This window comes from Nannospalax galili, unplaced genomic scaffold, assembly GCF_000622305.1.
Source record: "Nannospalax galili isolate Female #2095 unplaced genomic scaffold, S.galili_v1.0 scaffold25, whole genome shotgun sequence".
Lineage (NCBI taxonomy): Eukaryota > Metazoa > Chordata > Mammalia > Rodentia > Spalacidae > Nannospalax > Nannospalax galili.
The window spans coordinates 4,418,239-4,442,599 of NW_008355642.1; the positions used below are offsets into that span (position 1 = coordinate 4,418,239).

The 24,361-nt window shown below is 46.8% G+C and overlaps 1 protein-coding gene across 1 annotated transcript in view; it reads right to left on the reverse strand.

Annotated features, from left to right (window-relative positions):
• Positions 1–14,260: 14,260 nt before the first annotated feature.
• The window catches only part of Frmpd3 (FERM and PDZ domain containing 3), a 58,375-nt gene continuing 48,274 nt past the window's right edge, over positions 14,261–24,361 (reverse strand). The window contains exons 10-11 of the mRNA XM_008852977.3: positions 20,072–20,893; positions 14,261–18,134 (exon numbers count right to left, since the gene is read on the reverse strand). Of these exons, the coding sequence (XP_008851199.1) occupies positions 15,091–18,134; positions 20,072–20,893 (3,866 nt within the window). The 3' untranslated portion in view covers positions 14,261–15,090. The remainder of the gene's footprint in view (positions 18,135–20,071; positions 20,894–24,361) is intronic.

Genomic DNA, 24,361 nt, shown 5'->3' on the forward strand with positions numbered 1-24,361 from the left:
ACCAGAACACGAAGGAGTTTGGATGATAGGTTAGATAGTTGAGAGCAAGGGCTGGAGTCCTGATGAAGGAAAATATGATCTCTGACTTAGAGGGAAAAGGAGAGGATGCTGAGGGATGCCCTCTTGCTTACTTATTTCCAACTAACTCCAAAGCACAGGGCTCCTGAGAAAATTTTGTAAACAAGCCCATTCAAAAGTCTCCATCCTCATACCCCACAGGGTGTTTTCTGTCGGGCTTTGCTTTTCTCTGAGAGCCCAGCTATTATAGGAGAGTCTGAATCCCTCCCTTTGTTCAAGCAGGCATTTGATTTTTAAAAAAGATTTATTTATTATTTAAAAATATTTTATTACTTTTATTTCATGCATATGAGTGTATTGCCTGCACGTGTGTGAGTACACCTGTGTCATGAAATACATGCAGAGGTCAGAAGAGGGGGTTGGTTTCCCCTGGAACTGGAGTTAAGGATGGCTGTTAGTGGCCATGTGGGTGCTAGGAATCAAACATGGGTCCTCTGCAAAAGCAGCTAGTGCAGTGCTCTTAACCGCTGAGCCAGCTCTCTAGCCCTTATTATTTTTTGAAACATGGTCTCACTATGTAGCCCTGGCTGGCCTGGAACTTGCCATGTAAACACTCTTGACCCCATCTCAATGAGATCCACTTGCCTCTGCCTCCTGAGTGCTAGGATTAAAGACATATGCCACCATGCTTGGCCTTTTAAATTACTATTTTTAATTATGTGCATGTGTCTTTGTGTGGGTATATGCATTCGAGTGCAGGTGCCCATGGAGACCAGAGGAATCAGATGACCCTGGAGTTTGAGTTACAGGTAGTTGTGAGTGAACCAGTATGGGTTCTGGGAACTGAACTTGGGTTATCTCTCCAGCACTAGATAAGTTATTTCTAGTAGTCATCTCATGAGGAGCTTTGGCTAAAGTACAGAGGTCAGTCTCTGGATTACAAGCATGAATAAAACATGTCCCTTTAACCAAGTATGATGTGTGTGCCTATAGTTCCAATACTCAGAAGGCAGAAGGCAGAAGATCACAGATTCAAAGCTAACCTGGGCTACATAGAGACGCCTTCCATCAAAAAGAAAATGAAAACAAAAAACCTAAACCAGGCCTGGGAACATAGCTCTTGGTGGAGCACTTGTGTAACATCTAAGAGACTTTTATGTTCAATCTCCGGTAATGCAAAATAAACAAAATAACACAATATCCCACCAAGGGTTCAAGTGATGGCTAAGTGGCTAAGAATGCTTGCTGTACCAGAATGAGGACCTGAGTTCAAATCTTCAGTGTCTATGTGAAAATCATAGCTGTATGTAAACCCAATACCGGGGAGTAGAGCCTGGTTTATACCAGGAGTTCACTGATTGTGTAGTCAGCCTAGTTGAAATAGTAAACTTCAGGTTCAGTGAAAGACCCTGTCTCAAGGTGATAAGGCAGATAGTGACAGAGGAAGACACCTGAATTCTTCCTCTGGCCTCCGCATGCCTTCCATGGTTATATGTACCCCCACAGTTATGTGCATGCATAACACACACATACAATTAAAAAAATTTAAAACCCCACCAAATCAAATAATGGTCCTTTGCCTCATGAAGCTTGCCAAACAGGCCTCTAATTGACTAACTTAACAGAAGAGAGAGAAAAATCTCCACAACCAACAACAAAAACCCTCTTCTATGAACTCTGAAGGATGAGAAGGGAGTGGCAGCCAAATCTTCCTTTTCTGCTGGGACTAGAGCTCTGTGGTAGAGGGTTTGCCTAGCATAGATAAGGTCCTGGGTTCAATACCCAGCAACACAAGCAACACACACACACACACACACACACACCAATCTATGATGGCTCACTCTTATAATCCCAGCACTTGGGAGATGTAGGTAGGAGGCTAATTTAATTCAAGGCTAGCCCCAGCTACATGAGACCCCGTCTTTAAAAATTAGCAGACAACAAGTTAGGCCTCCCATATGGTTCAGTGGGTAAAGGCATCTGATGCCAAGCCTGAGGATCTGAATTAGATTCCCAGGACCCACGTGATAGAAAGATAGAGAGAACAGACCACCGAGAAATATCCTCTAACCTCACAAGTGCCCCATGTTGCGCGCGCGCGTACACACACACACACACACACACACACACACACACACAAACACAAATGTTAAAAAAAAGATAGCAAGCAAAATCTTCTCTTTGGCACCTGGTGACCTAGCTTCTTGTAGTTTTAGCATTCCTTCCAAGACAATTGCCATTTCTAGCTGCCTATGTCTGTTTTGATTTTCCCCTCATGAGGCTGATGTGACCTATAGCCCCAAGTGGCCTTCTCAGCCAACTCAACTGAATGCCCAAACAATGACAGGTGGATGCCTCACTTTTGTAAGCATCTTAGAGAGCATGAAAAGCATCTTAGAGAGCATGAAACCTGCACACATGTGGAAGCCCTCTGATGTGCTGCAGCCCATGCTGAGCTCCCCACCCCTCAGGAGTTGGCTTTCTGTTGGACACAGGACCTCCAATCTTACATTTTCTGTGTTTTCAAGTGGGAACAAGGCTTGTCAGAAGGCAGAGGCCAAGCATCTTATGCCATCCTTAGTGTGGAGATCTCACAGTAGATACATTTTTAATTATTTTATTATTATTCTTTAATTATGTATATATGTGTGTGCTTGTGGGTTTGTGCACACGAGTGCATTGCTGGAGTTACAGGCCAGTGTGAGCTGTTTGATGTGGGTGCTGGGAATTGAACTCAGTTCTGCTGGAAGAGCAGTACATGCTTTTAACCATTGAGCAATCTCTCCAGTCCTACAGTGGATTTGATTCACTTTAAGGATATAAGGATTTGGCTTAAAAATCTAAATTAACACCAAAAATAATTTAGGAGGCGATTTCACGCCTTCTCTTCTTTTGCTTTTCCTTCTCCCTCTTTGCCTCCTCCAGTGCTCTTAACCACTGAGCCCTTTCTCTAGCCCCTTGTTTGTTTTTTTTTTTTTTTGAGTTGGGATCTCACTATGTAGCCCTGGCTGGCCTGGAGTTCACAGAGATCCTCCTGCCTCTCTCTCCCAACTTCTGAGATTAAAGGCCTGCACCACCATGTCTGGATTTTTTTTTTTTTGAGACAGAGTATCATGTAGTTCAGGGTGACCTTTAAGTTCCTGATTCTCCTACCTCTATCTCCAGAGTATGGGGATTACAGATGTGTGTTTATACTACATTTGATTTTATATGGCACTAGGGATCAAGGACTTGCATTTTAGGTGAATGCTCTACCAAGTAACCTATATCTCCAGCCCCCTAAGGTAGTTTCTTTAAGGCTAATAGAAGGAGGTGTGATGGTACATGCCTGTCATTCTAGCATTCAGGATAGAACAATCAGACCTTGAGTTAGAGGGCAGCCAGGTGGGGCTACATAGTGAATGACAGGCCAGTGGGGATTACATAGTGAGACCCTGTACTAAAACAACAAAGGCAAGCAAATAAAAAGTGAATAGACACTCTAGCTCAACCTACTTATTTAAAGACAGTCTCACTATGTAGCCCTGGCTGGCCCTGAGCTCAAGATCCTCCTGCTTTAGCCTCCCCGGGTGCTTAGATCGAAAGCATACATGTACCAGCACACTTGGCCTATTTATTCTATATAGCAAGGCATGGATGGGGCTGAGTTGTACAGTAGATGGCAGAGTGCTTGTTCATCATACAGGAGGCCTGGATTTAATCCCCGGCCCCACATAAAACTGACTGTGGTAGTGCAGGCCTGTAATTCCAGCATTAAGGAGGTGAAGGCAGACAAATCAGGAGTTCAAGGCCATCCTTGGCTGCATAAGTGAGTTGGGGGCCAGCCTGGACTACATTAGGTCCTATCTCAATAATAATCAAAGAAACACAACGAAATTGATACCCAGAGAGAGGGCTGAATGTCCAACTCACACAGCTAGTCTTTGGAGGCGGTATAAGAAGCAAAATCTTTCCCTGGTCTAGGGCTCTTACTTGCAGGGGTTGGGGATACCAGAGCCATGAATTAAAGTCTCTTTTATAAGGGGAATCTGTCATGTTCTACTTGGCTCTTTGAGTGGAGTCATTGTAGAGTCCCACTGTTCCAGGCTAGAAGAAGGGCAGGAATGCTGGTTGTCATTCTCTTGCTTTCCTATCATTTTCTCTGTCCTTGGTGGTCATCTAGCATTTTGGCCTGTAAGTCATAGCAGGAAGCAGGAATTGCATCTACTTCCCAAGAAACTGCAAACATCTTGTTCACACTGCAGATTTATCCTCAAATGTGTAAGAGGTAGAGAGAGGCAGATGAGAGACTTTAAATTTTATTTATTTATTTATTTATTTATTTATTTATTTATTTTGAGATAGGGTTCCCTGTAGACCCCAGCTCACAAAAAAATCTGCCTACCCCTGCTGCCTGAGTACAGGGATTATGGGCATGTGCCACCATACCTGGCTGTTTATCTTTTGAGATAGGGTCTCGAGTAGCTTAGTCTGATCTCCAACTTGCAATTATATGCAACTGAGGATGATTTTGAATTCTTAATTCTTTTGCTTGTATCTTCCAAATGCTGGGATTGTGGACGTGCACCATCAAGTCCAGCCAGATGAGAGCCTAAGTTTACAAGGAACAGCTATGGGGTTGATTGATTAAGGGTTTAGAAAACGTTAAGAAAACCAGTATTAAGTGGCTTGAGTACTCGCCACTGTCATAAACTTTTAAAATATATTTTAATTTTATTTTATATGTATGAGCGTTATGCCTGCATGTGTGTAAGTGCATCCGTGTCTTCTGTAGAGGACAGAAAAGGGTGTTGGATCCCCTGGAACTGGAGTTACAGATGATTGATAGCTGCCATGTGGGTGCTGAGATTCATACCCAGGTCCTCTGCAAGAGCAGCCAGTGCTTTTAAGTACTGAGGAATCTCTCCAGTCCCTCACTGTCATAATCTTATACTTAAGAAAGGAAATTTCCAGGAGGCTAGAGAGACGGCTCACTCTTTATGAGGATGTACTAAAGCCAGCCGTCTTGGTGCATGCCTTTAATCCCAGCACTCTGGAGGTAGACATAGGTGGATTTCTGTGAGATTGAGGCCAGCCTGGTCTACATAGGGAGTTCCAGACCAATGGGGCTACAGGGAGACCTTGTCTTAAAAAGACCAAAAACCAAACAAGACCAACAACAACTAAAAGCATGGTTAAGATAGTAAATTTTGGGGCTGGAGAAATGGCTCAGCAGTTAAGAGCACTGGCTGCTCTTGCAGAGGATCTGGGTTCGGTTTTCAGCACCCACATGACAGGGATCTGATACCCTCTACTGTCCTCCGTGAGCACTGCACAACAAACGTGCACTTACATGCAGGCATTACAGTCATACACATTAATATATATATATATATATATATATATATACATATACATATACATATATATATATATAGAGAGAGAGAGAGAGAGAGAGAGAGTATGCATTGCTCTTGCAAAGGACCTGAGTTTAGTTCCCAAGATTCATGTCAGGCAGTTCACAGGATTCGATGCCTTTGGCCTTTAAGGGCACCTATGGATGTGGGGGAGCATAGATGGGGAAGGGGGTCTAAATTTTATAAGAACTGTTATACAAAATGTGCAAAAGCTCAATAAATTTTTTTAAAGATTTTTTTTAATTTAAAGCTTTTTATTTTCCTTAAGAGATTAAAAAAAGTTTCAAAGCTTTCGTCCATTTATTGTATTTTAAGCATAGTCCCCTTCATATCTGATTACCCTCCAAGAAAAGAGATTTCTAACAGCTATATTACAAAGATCACACAGCATGCATATCAGTTAAAATATCAGATTTGTGGCTGGGTTGTGAGGGCTCATGCCTTTAATCCTAGCACTCAAGATGCAGAGGAAGGTGGATCTCTGTGAGGTCCAGGCAAGCCTGGTCTACATAATGAGTTCCAGGTCAGCCAGAGCTAGGTACATAGAAAGGCCCTGTCTCAAAATATCAAACAAAGGGGATGGAGAGATGACTCAGCAGTTAAGAGCATTGGCTGCTCTTGCAGAGGACCTGAGTTTGTCTCCCACAACTTTCATGGTGGCTAACAACCATCCATAATTCCAGTTCCAGGGGATATGATGCCCTTCTCTGGCCTCTGTGGGCACTGCATGCACGTACTGCACTTACATACTTGCACACCAAACACTAATATACATAAAATAAAAATTAATTGAGAAACAAACACAACCATTACAGATGCAAGAAGAAAGTTTCCTTGCACTTTCTGTCTGATTGTGGCAGCCAAGATTGAATAGAGGGAGGGAGGGAGGGAGAGAGAGAGAAACACAAGTGACTATTCGGGGCTGGAGAGATGGCTCAATAGTTAAGAGCACTGGCTGAAGATCTGGTTTTGATCCCCAGCACCCACATGGCTACTGTCTGTAATTCTAGTTCCAGGGGACCCAACACCCTCTTCTGGCCTCAGGATAGTGCATGTCTCCACTGGCACTGCACAACATGGATGCACTTACATACATGCAGGCATAACACTCATACAATAAAATAAAAATAAATAAAAATTTAAAGTGACTATTTGGGGCTGCAAAGATGGCTCAGCAGTTAAGAGACCGTTGTTTTACCTTGAAGACCTGAATTCAGATCACAGCACCCACATTGGGCAGCTCACAAATGCTTATACTCCAAGGGAATGTAACACCCTCTTCTGGCCTCCTCAGGCACCTGTGCATGCATGCATATATGCAAACATACTCATGTGTACATAGACACACACACGCATACACACAAATAATAAAAATCAGTCTCTTAAAATTTTTATTGGTTTATTTATTTTTACTTTTGTGGGTTTTTTTTGAGACTGGATCTCTCTGTAGCCCCAGCTGGCCTGGAACTCACTATGTAGACCAAGCTGGTCTCAATCTTTCAAAGATCTGCCTACCTCTGCCTCTTCAGTGCTGGACTAAAAGTGTGTGCCATTATGCCTGGCCAATTTTTTTTTAAAGGGATTATTCTTTGGGGTTGGAGAAATGACTCAATGGTTAAGAACACTGACTGTTCTTTGGAGAGATGGTTCAGCAATTAAGACCACTGGCTCTTCTTGCAGAAGACCCAGGTTCAAATCCTAGCACCTATATGGCGGCTAACAGTCGTCCATAATTCCAGTTCCAGGAGACCTGATGCCCTCTTCTGTCCTCCACAGGCACTGTACAACACAGGCGCACTTCCATACATGCACGCAATATACACACATACACATAAAATAAAAGCAAAAAAAGTTAAAATTACTCTTCTCTTTAAAATGAAATCAATACCCTTCCCTTTGCAGTGCTGAGGATAGAACCCAGAGCCTTGCATGTGCTAGGTAAGTGCTCTACCAACTGAGGTACACATCCCAGCCCACCCAAGCCTATATGTTGAATGATAGGAAATTCAACCCTCCTTTAATTAAATCTGATTCTAGAAAATTGGATGAGAATTAAGAAAGAACCAGAGGATGAATGTCAGAGAAACGAGTCAGGGCATTGGCCAGTGGCTGGGAAGTGCCTTGGGCCTGCCTGACTGTTCCTGAAGGGCAGTGAGTGATCTTCTGCTGAGCCAGCTGGCTGGCTTCATGGTTTCAAAAGAAAGGCTGGGAGGGCGCAGGTTTTGCATGTCCCTTTTGGGGGGAAGGGGGGAACTGACACAAGCCACTTTTGCCTGGCAGCAATAGATTTTCAGAGGAAATGGGCCCCCAGTCTTGTTTGGGCAGGTTTCTAGTTCCAGGCTCTTGTAGAAGGCTAACTTAGTTTCGGTGGACTGACTGCAAATGGGGCAGCTTGATTTGCATTTGTTAAGCTTGTATAGCTAGGAGTCAGGATTTTTATAGCTGCTTTTTCAGCACCATCTTATTAATCCTCACAGCCTCAGAGGAAGGCTGAAGACTCAGTCATCTTCATTTTAGAGAAGACACCCAAAGGGGTAAAGTGATTTGTACCCCATCATATGGCAAGTCAGCCGCTATCCTGAAAATAGAACCAAGCCCTGATTCTGGGATGAACTGCTGGAGTTAGACCCCCCCCCCAACTTTGCTTGTTCAGTGGGTATGTAGAACTCTCCTTCTTGCAGGGAACCTGGATCCTCTCAGTCTGTGCTCCAGTCTGACCCTCTGCTTAAGTGTACTGTACAGTCAGACATGGTAGCACATGTCTGTAATCCTATCATCTGGAAGACCAGGGCAGAAAGGTCAGGAATTCTAGGACAGGAGCTAGAGAGATGGCATAGCCACTAAGAGAAATAGATGCTCTTGCAGGGGGTTTAGTTCCCAGCATCCACATGGCAGCTCACAACCGTCTCTAGTTCCAGGGAGATGTGACACCCTTTTCTGGTATCTGCAGGCACTGCACACATGTGGTGTACTTACATGCAGTCAAAACACTCATACAGATCAAATAAAAATAAATGAATCAAAAATTATGAAAGAAGAATTGTAGGTCAGTCTGGGTTACATAGAGAGGCCTTGTCTCAAAATGAAAAAAAAATGTGTTCTAGAAACACTAGTGGATAGAGGATGGAGAGAGGGAGGATTGCCGTGTCTTAGCCTCTCCTCCTGGCCCATCTCCCTAGGTCCCTTACTTCTGAAGTGCTTGACCTCTACTTGCACCCAAGTTTACAGAAACAGTTCAGTCTACAGTTTCCCATTGGGAATCTATGTCATAAACTCATCTAGTTCATCTGATGGAATCTGAGTGTATCCAACATTTCTTTTTTTTTTTGTCTTTTCTTTTTGAGACAGGGTCTCCCTGGAGCCCTGGAACTCACTATGTAGAGCAGGCTGGCCTTGAACTCACAGAGATCTGCCTGCTTCTGCCTCTGGAGTGCTGGGATTAAAGGCATGTACCACCATGCCCAGCTTGTATGCAACATTTCTGTGAAAGCATGTCAAGGAGTGGAAACAAATGAGCAAGGATGCCAAATGTGTGGTTAAGGAAATGGAACCAGAAACATTGGACACAAGTTTCAAGTGCCTATGAAATGTACCTTAAAACGTGGGCAAAATAAACAACCAAAATGAAAAAAAAATCAAGAAAGGACAAAAGTCAGGCAAATTTTTTATTTCTTTTGATGACTTTTTTTAAATTTTGGAGATAAAGATGACAAAGTTTTACATAGCCTAGGCTGGCCTTGAACTCCTGCTTCCACATCTGAGTACCAGGATTACTGGCTTGTTCATTGTTTTTGGTATTGTGATCTTTTTATTAAAAAGGATTTAACATGTCATTCAAATGATATTTTCCTTCAAAATCTTTGAGAAAAAGCCATATGACAGCTGGGTGTGGTGGCACATGCCTTTAATACTAGCACTTCATCGCTCTGTGAGATTGAGGCCAGCCTGGGCTACATAGTGAGTTCTGGGCCAGCTGCGGCTACAGGGAGACCCTGTCTCAATAAAACAAAACAAAGCAAACAAATTAATAAAAACATGTGTCCCAAATATCGAGCTATACTATGGTGTTTAGATCCTGCCACATATGCCAGGCAACTCAGAGCCCAAGCTGAGGATCGTAAGTGGTCCCATAGTAATGGGCAGATGGAAGAGGATAGGGGACCATCTCAGAGCACACTGGTGTATTTTAAGAGTGGCTCTTGGGGACACAAATACTCTATTGATAAATTGCCAAGTACCTAAGCTTGCATCACTATTGGCTCTGTGAAGGACAGTTGGCACAAGGTCAGGTTTAGTGGAGAGAGAGGTCAGAGGGCAGGTTGGCTCCCAGCATCCTTCATCTCATGCTCCATCGATATCCATATCTGCTACAGTCTGCCTGGACCAGAGCAACAATTCCAGGACATCTTCCAACGAGTGTGACTGCATCCGTGCCTCTGTATACAGCGAAAGTGCTACAAGCACATGGGGCCAGACTGAGTATTGTAGAGTAGCAGTCAAAAGCATGGGCTGGGTGGAAAAACTGACTGGCTTATCACCACCTGTGGGGCCTTGAGTCAGTGACTTAATATCTCTGGGCTTCAGTTTCCTTCTCTGAGAAATAAAGATGATTACTATCTCTCTCAAAAGCTGAGAGCCTTGTGTTTATATACAGGGTATTTTTTTTTCCCCGTTTAAGGGCAGGGATAATTTTTATTACATTTTAATTTATTTTGTGTGCATGTATGTGTGTGTGGATGCATTCAAGGGTGCCTGTGTGAAGGTTAGACAATTGTAGGATTTGGCCCTCTCCTTCCACCATGTGAGCGTCAGGGATTGAACTTAGGTCACCAGGTCTGGCAGCAAGTGCCTTCACCTGCTGAATCATTTCAATGGTCCTCATTTGTGCACGTGTCTGTGTGTGTGTGTGTGTGTGTGTGTGTGTGTATGTGTGTGTGTGTCTGTGTGTGTACACACAAGTTCCTTTTAGCCAAAGCCTTGCAAATAAGAACAAAGGATCAACACCCAGAAGGAAAGGCATCACACACAAGAGAGCAGGGAGGCTGCAAGAGGAGCACGCCCTGGGAGGAGCAGGTCTAGCTGAAAACTGTAGGTCCACCACTAGGGCACGTTCTGTGAGACTGGGGCATGGGTGCCACTCAGGGACTTGGTACATGGGTGTGTGGGCACATGTGGGAGTCACTAGCAGCACCGATGTGAAATAAGCAGTCTGTCCCTATGAGAAGGCACACCTTCCTCATTCCCACCTAATGGTGGCTTACAGCAGGACAAGGCTTTGGACCCAAGAGACCTTCCTGGACCCAGGACCGAACCCTCAAAAGTCACTTCCTCCCACTCCAGTGTAGATCTCTTTCTTGTTCAGATGCTCACCTACCATGTGGTTCGTAGGCTGCAAGATGAGGAAGAGGATGCAGTTATTACTCCCATCCCATCGACTGCTGGGAGGAATTCAATCCTAAGATACAAAGCATGCCCCTTCCTCATGTTGGCAATTGATCCTCTCCTACCCCTTTGGCAGCAAAAATTCTGGCTGAGACAAGTCTTTTCAATTCACTGCTGATGAAATTGCCTATTATCCACAGTGCCTTGAAAACAGCTTGAAAAAAAAATGTGACTGTGCCAGCCCCACTGGCACTTTGAGCCCATGCCAATAGTGTGTACTCATTTTCATTTAATTGACTGAAGTCAGAAAGGCAGGAGTCAGGTTCCAGGGGAGTTTGCCTAAGGAGGTTGAAAGCATCACCTCCAGGTCCTGGCTCTAGCTGAAGATAGCCAGGAAGATGCTTCTGGGAATATGATCCCCTCCAGTGCTCTAAGCTCCTCTAGAGAATGGCCTTCCATCCACAGAAAGGGAGAGCAACAGTCATTTCAGGACAGTTTCAACCACTTGGGAAAGTACTTGTTGAAACTCAGCTGAGTTGGTGGGACACTGGATTGTGGCTGCAACTACATTTTTTGGTAACTGTTTTAGACAGGGTCTATACAGCCTTGGTTAGCCTAGAATTCACTCATTTAGATCAGGCTAGCCCTGAACTTGTGGCACTCTTCCTGATTCAGTCTCCTGAATGTTAGGTTTATTTTTTGGTCTTTTTGAGACAGGGTCTCCCTGTAGCCCTGGCTGGCCTGGAACTCACTATGTAGACCAGGCTGGCCTTGAACTCACAGAGATCCCCCTGCCTCTGCCTCCCAAGTGCTGGGATTAAAGGTGTGAGCCACCATACCTAGCCTGAATGTTAGTTTTACAGTCATATGCGAACATGCATGGTTCTCTCTCTCTCTCTCTCTCTCTCTCTCTCTCTCTCTCTCTCTTATCAAGGTTTCATATAGCCCATGTTTGGCCTGCACCTATGTTTTCAGGATGATCTTGCATATTTGATCCTATTGTTTCCACCTCCCAAGTGATGGGGTTACAGGTATGCACCACCGCAGCCAGTTTTTATGCAGTGCTAGTAACTGATCACACCTGGGGCTTTGTGCATGCTAGGCAAGCACTCTACCTACCAACAAAGCCAGAATCCCAGCCTCCAATTCCTCTTTTTATAGAATGCCAGGCTGCACAACCACATCTTACCGCACTGGCCCGGATTACTGACTCCTAGAGGACAGTGGGCTCTTTCCACATGGTACATAAGTCTGAGAGTGCTCTTTCATGATAGTCCCCTATTTCAAACTCATTTACCCAACAAACCTTTTAGAAGACTTACTTTGTGACTGGTATTGTGTGGGCAAGTATCTAAAATATAGAACCAAATAGAAGTGCTTTAGGATCGTTAAGGCCCACCAGTGTGGTTGGTACAGGGCCATAGGGGATCCCAAATTTTGGAGCATTTATTGGGTCATTTTGAGTGTCAAAAGGCTTTACTACGTATGCCAATATCGGTTTCCACTAAATCCAAGCCTTGCTGTTATGAGGCAGTATGTCTGACAGGCAGCCTTCTGAAGAGCTCTTTCATCAGTCACAGAATGTCACTTGTGGCTTCCTCCCACGTTTGCATCGGGGAACCTGCAGAGCAGCCAAAGCACACTGTGCTGCTTCTGACTCCTCTTCCCTCAGTGCTTTGCTTCCAAGACTTTTAGCCCAGACCTTTGCAGACATAACAAAAGTAAATCTTTGGGTGGAAGTGACTCATCAGAGACACTTTATTTGATGTCAACAAGGCAAGTGGGGCTGGATGGAGCTGAAATTACCAAGCCACGTACCCTCAGGGCTATCATCACCCAGAGGGAGAGTTTTCTACTTTATAGCATGGGGGGTGCATCAGGGAGAACCTGTCTACACTTGCACAAAGGAACCTCAGAGACAAATTCACACTTGTGTTGTTGGAAGGACTGAAGAGAACAGGAGGGAAAGAATTTCTCAACATTAAGTACCTCTGAAAAGTCAGAGAGGTTGGCCATACTTAGAATCCTGACACTTCTATCTTATCTAAAATAACAGCTCCCAACCCCACAGCAAAAATCTCCAGAAGCTGTTGTAGGGTATCCACCAGCCTAAAACTTCAGGAGATCAGACTAAGAGCTGGTCTCAGACTTGGTCCCCTGACTCCCAGACCCTTTGATACACTAAGGATGGAAGACATCTTGCTTTTGTCTGTCCCCAATCCTTTGTTCTTCAGGTTACAGTCATGGTAGACAGGTGAACTAATGTTCCCATCAGCAATAGAAAACTGTAAACATCCCACACTTGTTGCAAAAAGGAAGCTTCTAGAAGAAGCAAAGATGATCCCATGTGTGTTGGAGGAGGATGGAAGGAGTTGGTTCCTTAGCTCTTATCACCCAACTGGGTCCATGTACCAAGGGACAAAGGTGCACCAACTAACAATTTAGGAATACAAAGACACCCACAGAGAGGCAGTACAAAGACTTTTTGGGATAGTAAGATGAATAGATTTAATCATTCTTGTTTGAAAAACAAGACATAAATTAGTGTATTTATATATTTATGTAGTATATATACTATATACAGACATTAGAAAATGTTCCCTCTCCATGAGGCTGAAGGAGAGGTGAATGACAGTGGTGGAATGATACAGGCAGGGTCTGAGTGGCCAAGGTGTAGGATCAAGAAGTTGGGGGAAGAGGAAGACCATGCCGGCACTGTGCTGGCAGTGGTCCTGGGGGAAAGGGTTCCCCGCTGGCTGCATCTCTGGCCCATTAAACAACTTGGTCCTGCGGGAGGCAAGGCAAGGAAGAGGGGCTGGCTTCTGCAGAAGGGGTGCCCCTCCTCCTTGCTGGGAGACCTTTCCACTCAGGAGGCTTTATTGCGTTGGGGATTACCAAGGGAGGACAGGGACTCGGCACAGTGTACATCTTATAAAACTCACATAAGAACGAGAGATTTCACGAGAGCCTCTCATACAGTGATGAAAGAGAGGCCAGTGCTGGGTGGGAGGATGAGGGAAACAAGCAGCTATGGAGAAGTGGACAAGAAGCAATCTATACAGAAGAGACATTGGCTTTCTTTATTCCCTACAGTGGGATAACTGGTAGGGACTCCGTGTCTTCACTCCAGGAAGGCGGGGGAGGGGGTGGTGGCGGTGGAGGCGGCGGCAGCAGCAGCGGCAGTGGTGGTGATGGTGGTGGTAGCAGCGGCAATAGATGAGTGTCAAGGAGAATGCTAAACAGTGTGAGTTCCCTTCCAGATGGCTCCAGAGAGGGAGAGAGAGGTGCAGGATTGCACCGGGTAAGGCGCTCAGCTTCTTTTCTTAGAGAGACAAATCCACAGGGTCAATACACAGCCAAAAGCATATACTCAGGATTAACATATCACGCTAGCTTCCAGAAGTTTAAGATATAGTCATCAACACAAAAAACATAGCTAAGTCAAACTCCTAAGGACAGTCTGTCTGGTAGAGATGTTGAAAGAAGAGCCACACACCTCTGGTCACAGCCCTTGCGTGGTGCTAGGCTGAGCTGGATGGGCTCCCGGGTCTGTGCTGGGTCTCCCCAGGACAGACATTTTCACCAGGTATCTTATCCAAAACAAGTGAGGTGATCCCAGAGGCTTGCTCCCTAGTGGACTGAGCTGCCCTGCCCATCAGTGAGAGGCAGGACACTTTGGGGATGGCTGGTGTGGAGCTACTGAACCCAGGGACAAAGGGTTCCCAAGGCTGCCAGCCTACTGAGCAAGCCAACTGACAGCCATGCATAGCTGTATTCTGCACATATCCTACCTGGGCACTGGCCCTTGAGGTGGCTCCTGCCAGATGCATGGGAGCACATGGTGGGCGCATCTGGAATGAGTGCCCTCTCTCCTAGGCTTGGCGCTGTGGCCGACTACTACTGTCAGTGCTTTGTGTAGGGCAGCTGATGCTAAGAGGAGCTGGAGGGTTTGGCTCCTCCGTTGCCCAACTCAGAGCAGGAGGTGAACCTGATGTCACCTGTGAGCCCCAGAGAAGAGAGAAAATACAGATCTGTGGTGGGCGCAATGGCGAGGGGCCTTTGCCCTCACAGTGACGCCCAGAGGCCAAGAAGGGGTGAGAACACCCAGGGCGGCAGCTAAGCCTGCAGCCCTTAAGAGAGAGCCTCAGTCTAGGGAGTTTGCACTCCTTGGAGACTGATGGGCTCTTGGACCCTGACCAGCCCAGCAGACACACACACTCACCACGAGATGCAAAGACCACAAAGCTCAAACCTGGGGCCATGAGTGGGGAGGGGACAGGCCTGGACAAGTTCCCTACTTAATAAAGGTTTTTAAGGAGCGGGTGAATGTGCTCATAACAGTCGCTGATGTTGGGGAGCCTGGTGGGTGCCCTGTGGCTGTTGGCGGCGGCGGCTGCTGCTGCTGCTGCTGCTGCTGCTGCTGCTGCTGTTGGTTAAGGTTCCGGGCTGTGGACTCCTCAGCTGCACGCAGCAGGAAGGTATAATTCCTTACAACCTCTTCTACCTTGGCCAGCAGCTCTTGGCGCTGGGCTTCAGAGCGCACAATGAACACCAGCCGCACGAAGGTCTCAATGAGGCTGCTCAGCACCTGGAAGCTGCCTGTGATGGCTGCGAGCATGTGGGTTGGGCTCTTGTCCACATTGGCTACACGGCGACAGGAGGCCCGGAGCTCCTTGAACTTGAGAGCTAGCTCAAGCTTGTACTCAGAGATCTGAGAGACGTAGGGCTTGGGGGCACGGGCCTCAGGGCTAGCCACACACTGCCGCAAGACTGTCAGCAGCTCATTGGTGTCCAGACGGGCAGCCAGGAATCCATCAGGCAGGCCATAGGCATGGGCCCGCAGGGCATTGATCTTGGCCAGGCTTCCCTCAAAGGTGGATACCCGAAGGTCAATCTCCTGGGTCCGAGAGGCCTCTGGGCTGCTACTGCAGGTGGCAGCATCCAGCACCTGCAGGGTCCTGCTCACCACAGGCACCACCTGCTCATCTAACTTCATTCCAGGCAGAATCTTCATAGGGATGGAATAGGAGAGCTCGTCCTTGCCATCACTGGCATCATCAGCCATGTCACACTTGCGATAGTAGAAGCAGTAGCGGATGGAGCAGCACTTGCTACTTTCACTGTCCTCATCCAGATCAGCAGGCCTTCGGTAGACCTCCTCTGGCAGTGAAAACACAGCCATCTGTCTGGGGCCTTTGGTCTCAGGGGCCACCTGGACGTATGAGGGGTCTCCTAGGGTCGGTGACTCCGAAGACTTGCCTTTGGGACCTAAGGCTAGGGGGAGGCCTGTCTCTACTTCTTTGGCCTCCCTGGGCAGCATGCCCAGGGGCGGGTGCGGGTAGACATCTGAGGTCAGTGAGGCCCTGTCACCCTGGTCCAGTTCACTGATACTGTATCGGCGCATCAGTTTTCTGTAGTTGGGAGCTCCCAAGCACTCACCCCCTGAGGCACACGTGGTCAGGCACGAAACACCACTCTCAGGGTCTGACCTGCACTCACGGGACTCCAGGCTGGTGGAACGGATGCGATGGACATTGATGGGGCTACCAAGGCTCAAACCTGGGCCAACTTCTGGCTGCCTCTGGGTAGGGGTGACCCTGTCCCTCTCCCTTCCCTGGAGGCCAGTCACCGGGGTCTGGGCAGCCTGTGGCCGACCCCCTCGGCAGATGCGCTTGCAGTCACAGCTGCGCCGCTGTTCACGGGACATGCCAGGTCCCTGCTGCACAGGGCTACTGCGGAGCTGGCAGCTGCAGCGGCCAGGTGCTGGAGGTTGAAGGTATTCGGTACCTGGCAGCTCCCCCTGACTTGGTGGCTTTAGAAGTTCCTCGAGAAACTCCAGTTCATACTGCTTTACCTTCTGCAGCTGGGCCTGTCGCTCATCTGTTTCCTTCTTCTGGCGGGTGGGGAAGGTGGCAGAGAATAAGTTACGCAGTCGGAAAGGACCTCGGGATGACTTGGGCTTTGTAGGGCCTTCAGAGGCTGAGTGGGCTCCATCCAGGGTCGTTTCAAGCTTCCTAGAGGGCATGGTGCTCACCTGCCTGCTGGTGGTCAGAGGTCTCAGTGGGCTCTGGCCTCTAGATTGGCCCAAGCTGGGGCTCTGGCCTTGGGACTGGCTGCTGGGGCTGTGGCCACGGGGCTGGCAGCTAGGACTGTGGCTTCGAGCCTGGCAGCTTGGGCTCTGCAGAGCCAGGGGGTAGCCAGCTCGGGGGACCAGGCTGGTCTCCTCAAGCTTGCTGCTTTTGGAGGTGCTCTCCAGTTGCCCTTTCTCCCCTTGGCCAGAGACAGTGCTCTGCTTGTTGGTGGGAGGCTTAGCACCCTCTGGCCCACCCTTGCCTGCTACCTCACTAGTACCTTGCTTGCCCACTGATTCTCGACTTGCTCTGGACAGATAGCTCTTAGGTTGGAAACTTTGAACGGGAAGCTTGTCCTCTTGTGGGGAGAGGTGGAGGCTGTCAGCCCGGCTGCCGGTGGATACTCTCAGGCTGGCAGAGACATCTGGGTCCAGCTGTTGCTGAGAATTCCGTGAGGGCTCTGGAGCACTGGGGCTCATTTTGAACTTCAGATTCTTGCTGGCACTACTGTTCATCAGGCTGACTTCTGGCCTCCCCATAGTGACCTCAGGCCTCCCGGAACCAGCCTCCAGCCTTCTCTCCCCCCTATTGGGGGGTGTAGCCAAGGTGGAGCCAGGGGTGGCTAGACTCTTACTGTGCACCACTTGCTGTAGGGCAGCTGATATGATGGCTGGGGTCACACTGCCTTTTGGGTCCAGGATAAGTTTAGGGCTCAACCTGACTTCCTTGGGCAGGTTCTCCCTTAACTCTGAGACCTGCTCATCACTGAGGGATGGAGTGGGTGCCCTCAGTGACATCTCTAGGCCTGCCCTAGTGTGGCTAGGACCTTTGTCCTCAGGAACTGGGGGCAACAGGCTCAGAGTCTTCTGCTCAGTAAGCTGTGGGGAGAGTGCTGGGTGCACTGCCAAGGAGTACGTTCTCTCTCCCTGCACCTGGGCTTCTGACTGTGGCAGCTTTCTTCGCGCACCAGGGGGGCCAGGGCTCTGGCCAGTGACAGCTGGCTGGAGGGATGGGTTGGGATCTGGGCGACCGAGAGCGTAAGGGGCTGTGAGAACAGCCTGAGCTGCACAGCTCTGGATTCTGAAGGGCAGGTCCTTGCGGGCCAGGAGGCTGTCCTTGTTGAGGTGCTGGGCCAGGAAGTAGGTGGTGTTTTGGTGCTGCTTCATGGCTGACATCATCTCCGACATATCTGTGAGCTCTGAGGAGTTGGTTTCATGGCCCGAGTCCAGTGACGATTCAGGAGTGATTGTGGCCAGCACAATCAGACCTGGAGGAACAGGGATGTGACTTGTTATATTTACTGACATCAGGGTCTTTTCCAACCATATTTAGAGAGCTCATGGAGGCCAAGGTTAAGGTTAAACATCTGGGGAAAAGCAGTCAAGTCTGGGAAAACTGTAGGGCTGAGGTGGGAGGAGTCAAAAGGAGCCAAGAGGAACAAGATGTGAAAATGGGTAAAAAGGCTGGAATCCAAAAAAAGAGTAACAAAAGAGATCTGGGCAATTTGCTGGTAAATTGACATGTAAAATGACATGCTAATCAATACTATTTTTAGATTCAACAGCTAGGAAATGTCTGCTAATTGTTCTGAGGAGAGCTGGCAAGAGGAGGGCCTTTCTAGCCCTTCTCATCTGTCCAGGCCTGTCCACAGTCCTTGCAGCTGAGCCCATTTAGCCGAGTTTGTCTCTCTTTAGCAGCCACATACACAAGCCTTGGATCTGAGAGCAAATGGTTTTGGAGCTCCAGATTATGAGTGACGATAAATCCCAGCCTGTCAGGGCCAAACATGTAGGGACTGCCCAATGCCAAGGGCGCCCTTTTGTATAGAAAAGACAGGCTCCCTCTGATCTCAACCCCTTCACAGGCTCTGCCCATACTTGGCCCTGACTCATATATGTCTGCTAATATTTCTTTTTGTAAAAAAATTTTTGTTTATTGTTTTTATTCTATGTGTATGCGTGTATTGCCTGCATGTAGGTAAGTGCACCCGTGTCATACAATGCCCGAGGAGGTCACAAGAGGCTGTCAGATCCCCTGGAACTGGAGTTACAGACAGTTGTTAGCTGCCATGTGGGTGCTGGGATTCAAACCTGGGTCTTCTGCAAGAACAACCAGTGTTCTTCACTGCTAAGCCATCTCTCCAGCCCCCATCGGCTAATATTTCTTATGCCTCTCTATTGTTTTATTGTTATTACTGTTTCATTTACCTCCGTTTAAATAAAGGTACAAGTGCGTGGAGGCACATACTTGTGACTGAATACATGGATACTATGTGTTGGTCTAGAAGATGGATGTGTGTGTGTGTGTGTGTGTGTCTATAACAGGATATAGAAAGCATTTTGCATGGCTCTCTAACCAACCACTAGCAGCAGTACTGCTTACTGTGTCTTCACTGTGTATGAGGAAGTTCTTAAGTGTTCTGAATGATTTCATCTAATCCTCACCCTGCCTGATATGACTGCTATTTTGGATAACAACAGTCAAGCTCAGAAGAGAAGTGCCTTGCCATGAGTTACACTGCTTGTGAGTGAAGAAACCAGCACTCTGGTGTATCTGCCTCAGAGCCCATGTTCTTAGACAGGATAAAGACTCCAGCTCTGAGCAGAGATGGCTCTTGGCTGATCCCAGGACATTAGGTGGTTAGTTGGCCATTCTGTTTTTGTACCAATTATGAGCATGTCTTCTGTTTCTCTTCTATATCTCCGTTCCTCAATCCTGGTCTTGATCTACAGCTATTGTGGCCCCAATCCTTAGAAGCCATCTGCAAGGCTTAGAGAGATGGCTCAGTGGTTAAGAGCTCATAGTGCCCTTGCAAAGGGCGTGGGTTCAGTTTCTAGCACCTACATTGCATGGCTCACAACTGCCTGTAACTTCAGTTCCTGTCTCTGTGAGCACTAACACTCACATGCATAACCCCACACAGATACAGATACATATATGTAATAAAAAATAAAATAAATCTTGAAAAAAGAACTGTCCAGAGATGTGGAATTTGGAGAGTTAGAGCTGTAACTAAAGCTGAACCACATCTTTGCCATAGTGTCATTGTTCCCAAGACCTATATGAACTACTGATGCCTATCCACTGCCTTAAAATCCAACAGTCACTTAAACATCTGCGTGAAAAGAAGCAATGCTGCCTACTAGCCATTCCTGGGCCAGGAAAAGGAAGAGGGGGGAAAAGGGAGGAGGGTTGTGCTATTACCTGCAGTCTGTGGGGGTGGGGGATGGGGACCATCCTCTGAAGCAGCCAGGGCTTCCAGAGCCTGCAGAGTAGACACTAGAGCATCATCCAGCTCCTGGGCATGATCTCGGACTGTCCGGGTCTGTACACTGTCTATCAGTGTCACTGGAATCTCATCATAAAGGAGCCCACGCAGGTGACGTCCTTGCTCCTGACTTTGGACAGCCCTACGCTTGGGGTCATCCTCATCAGAGCTATTGTCTCGGAAACCAGGAGGTGGGGCAGCAATGGCAGGTAACAGAGAAGTTGTTTCATCTTCTTCTTCCTCCTCCTCCTCACTTCCTGGTGGTGGGAGGGACATCAAATCAACCACATTGTCCCGAGAGGAGCCAGGCTTCCCTCCTTTTCGAGGTCCCAGCTGCTCCTGGAGTTTGGCTTTGCAAGAGTCACAGTAGAAATTCAGGGCTTCAGCCCCAAGGGAATTGTCCAAGGTATAGGACCGGGCCCTGCTGGCACAAGGCTCATGGTCTAGACTGGCTGCATCAAAGTCATCGGGGATCACCTCATAACCTTGGCCAGAGCTTTTGGATGTGGGGTCAGATTTGGTCCGGGGCCTGGTCTCTTCAAAGAAGATTAAGTTCTCATCAACATCTGTCCGGCTTTCTTGCTCCTTTCTTTGTTCCCGCATGTGGAGGTAGCAAAAGCTGACAAGCTCAGAGTCGGCAGGCGTGGGCGAGCAGCGGCTCGACTTCCTAGGGCTGGTGCCCACGCTGCCCACATAACTACTCTCCTTTTTCCCCAGGTGGCCCCCAGTGACAGGGCGGTGGGCGCTGTGCATGTAATCTAAACCCAGAAAGAAAATGCATAGATAAGCGTGCTGCTGAGAATTGTGGCTGAGCCTCTTTGGCATCTCTGGCCCATGTGCAGTACGACTGGGTGGCAGATACCAAGAGAGGGCTTTACCTGGCTGCTAGAGATTGGGGGAGGGGAGCTGATGAACCATGCCGCTTCTGATCCTGAAAGCAGAGTGGGTGGAATGAAATTGCCAGAGACACAAAAGCTCCATCATCTCTGAGAAGTGAAAAACCCTGGGGTGATGATGGGGAGGGGACAGACACCTTGGTATCTGGGCACCACAGGACTCTTACATGAATGTATCTGGTTGAGAGTCCTCTAGAAACATACCTAAGGAGATGAGGTTTGTTTTGTGCTCCTTTGAGAATTGTTCTGTTCCTGTGTCTGTCCCTATCCCTTTCCTAAGTCATTCCCACTTCTAGCACTGTGTTTTACTGATGTGTTAAACTAATATAAGCCGAGCATGGTGGTTCACACACATAATCGCAGCATTCAGGAGACTAGACAGGAGGATCGCCATGAGTTTGAGGCCAGCCTATGCTACACAGTGAGTTCCAGCCTGGGCAATGGTGTGAGACTCTGTCTCAAAGGAAATAGTACACAAAATCCCAAATCAAACAAACAAACCCTCAACCTGGCTAGTACAGTGCCTGAGAGTTTGCATTTTGAAGAGAACTGTAGCCAGGAGCCCTGGGACCTTGAAAAAAATAGCTATCTACTGGGAGAATTCTGGGCATCTGAACCTGTACTGTGTAAGAGTGATAGAGAGAGATATGTGTCAGCACTTGGGAGGGAGGAGCAGAGGCAAGTGGGTCTGTGTGAGTTTGAGGCCAGCCTAGCCTACATTGAAAGTTCCAGGCCATCCAGGGCTACATAGTGAGAAGAGAGAGGGGAGAGAGGGGAGAGAGAGAGAGAGAGAGAGAGAGAGAGAGAAAAGAAAACTAGGTTGACTAAGGAAACTAGGTACACACAGAAGTTAATATGTGATTTCTGTTTTGTTTTTGAGAGAAGATCTCACTAGTAACCCTGGCTGGCCTGGAACTCACTATGTAGACCAAGCTGGCCTTGAACTGACAGATCATCTGCCGAGAGAGAGAGAGAGAGTTCTTGGAATTCTTTAAAACATTTCTTCCTTAAACTGTCTTGTACTTATGTAGGGCCAGTACAGGTGGTAAAATGTGCTTATCAACAGTCCTTGATGGTAGGTGTATACATGAGTCCTATGCACAGTACATGTTTTATCTCTCAGTGGCTTCTCTCTCACACAGTTTCAGGAACCCATCTCACATCATCTATGATATTATACTTAGGCAATGCCAACTTGCTCTGCTATCAGCAGACAAATAAAAAGCCAGCACTAAGCTGGGTGTGGTGGTACATGCCTGTGATCCTAGCACTTGGGAGGTACAGGAAGATGGATCAGGAGTTCAAGGTAATCTTGGCTACATAGCAAGTTTGAAGCCTTCCTGGACTATGTGAGAGAGGTCCTGTCTGAAAGAAAAAGGTCAGCACTAGCTTGGGCTAATTTCATTATGATCCATGATCCCATTTGATCCCATTCAGTTCTCACAAACCAGAAATGCAGGTATTATTATCCCCATTTTACAGAGGAAGAAATGATCTAAAGGGTTATATGACTGATCATATGGGTCATAAGTGGCAACCTGGGTTTGAGTCCAAATTGGAGAGTCTTCAAAACTCATGTTTTAACCCTTACCCTATTGCTCATAGCCATGGTGGCCAAGATGTGGGAGAACAAGACTTTAAATGCCTTTCAAACTCCAATTTGACAGGGTCAGGTCAATGTTCAGGGTTGCCTTCCACTAGCACTTACAGCTGGGTTGAAAACACAGTGCTGGCATCCAGCAATAGAATCCCAAACTAATGGTGTACAAACCCATCTGAATTGAAGGGAGACATACAAACAATTCAATCATAGTTAGAGCCTTTAATATATCACTTTTTTTGAGATACAGTTTCACTATGTAGCCCTGGCTAGCCTGGAACTCATAATGCAGACCAGGCTGGCTATGAACCTGTAGTGCTCTTCTTGCCTCTGTTTCCCAAGTGCTGTTATTACAAATGTGCACCATCACACCTGACAATAATATTATACTTCACTTTTTTTGAGACAGGGTCTCATGTAGCTTAGGTCAAACTCTAACTCACTATGTTACCAAGACTGGCCTTGGACTCCTGATCCTCATTCACCTCCTAGCATTTGAAAGTTTGAGTCAGGATGATCATCATGAGTTTGAGGATAGCCTGGACTATGTAGTGACTTCCAGGTCAGTCTGGGCTATAGTGAGACATTGTCTCAACAAATAAAGGAGAAAACAAAAAGAAAAGAGGCAAGGATACTTTTCAGTTCATTCTTAGGCCAGTATTGCCTTAATACTAGAACCAAGGGAAGACATCACAAGAAAACTACAGACCAGTATCTTATGAACAAAATATCTATGAATATAGCCACAAAGCTCATCAACAAAACACTAGCAAATGGAATCCAGAAACATAAAAAGAAATCCATATTAGTAGCAAGGGGACTTTATTGCAGTAATGCAGTTAGTTGGTTTGACATGAACAATCAACTATCAATTCATGTAATCAGCATGTTAATAGAAGCCAATTAAAAATGGCATGATCATGGGTGTGGTGGCACATGCTTTTAATCCTATCCCTGGGGAGGCAGAGGTAGGCAGATAACTGTAATTTCTAGGCCAACCAGGGCTATATAATGAGACCCTGTCTCAAACAAACAAGCAAAAAATTGCATGACCATCTCAATAGAGGCAGAAAACCATTTGATAAAATCTAGGACTCTATCATAACAAATCACTCAACAAACTAGAAACAAAGGGAGCTTCTTCAATATGATAAAGGTTATTTATTTAAAAAGAAAAAGATTTGGCTGGGCGTGGTAGCACACGCCTTTGATCCCAGCATTGGGGAGGCAAAGACAGGCGGATCTCTGTGAGTTCAAGGCCAGCCTGGTCTACATAGTGAGTTCCAGGACAGCTGGGGCTACAGGGAGACCCTGTCTCAAAAAGACCAAAAAAAAAAAAAGGTTATCTATTTAAAAAACTCACAGCTGGATGACTCATGCTGGGTAAAGTCTTTCCAGTGTGCATACCCTCAAGTCATACATATACCTCAGCAATCCCTCAGTTATCTCAGTATGTAAACTCAATAAATTCATTGGCTCCCCATTAAAACTTTAATCAAACATTGGCTTGACACTGGAACCTTAAAAGGGAATGAGCATTGCTTAGCATCCTCAGGAAAAGAAGTCTTACAACAGATGGAAAATTTATTTGCTAATGCTATTATGTCTCACAATTATTTTAAAAAAAGAAAATGAGACTGTAAAAGATGTTAAAAGGATATGGGAATGAAGATATTTTCCAAAATAGACAGAAAAAATGAGAAAGCCTAAGCAAGTGATGAAGGTCTGTG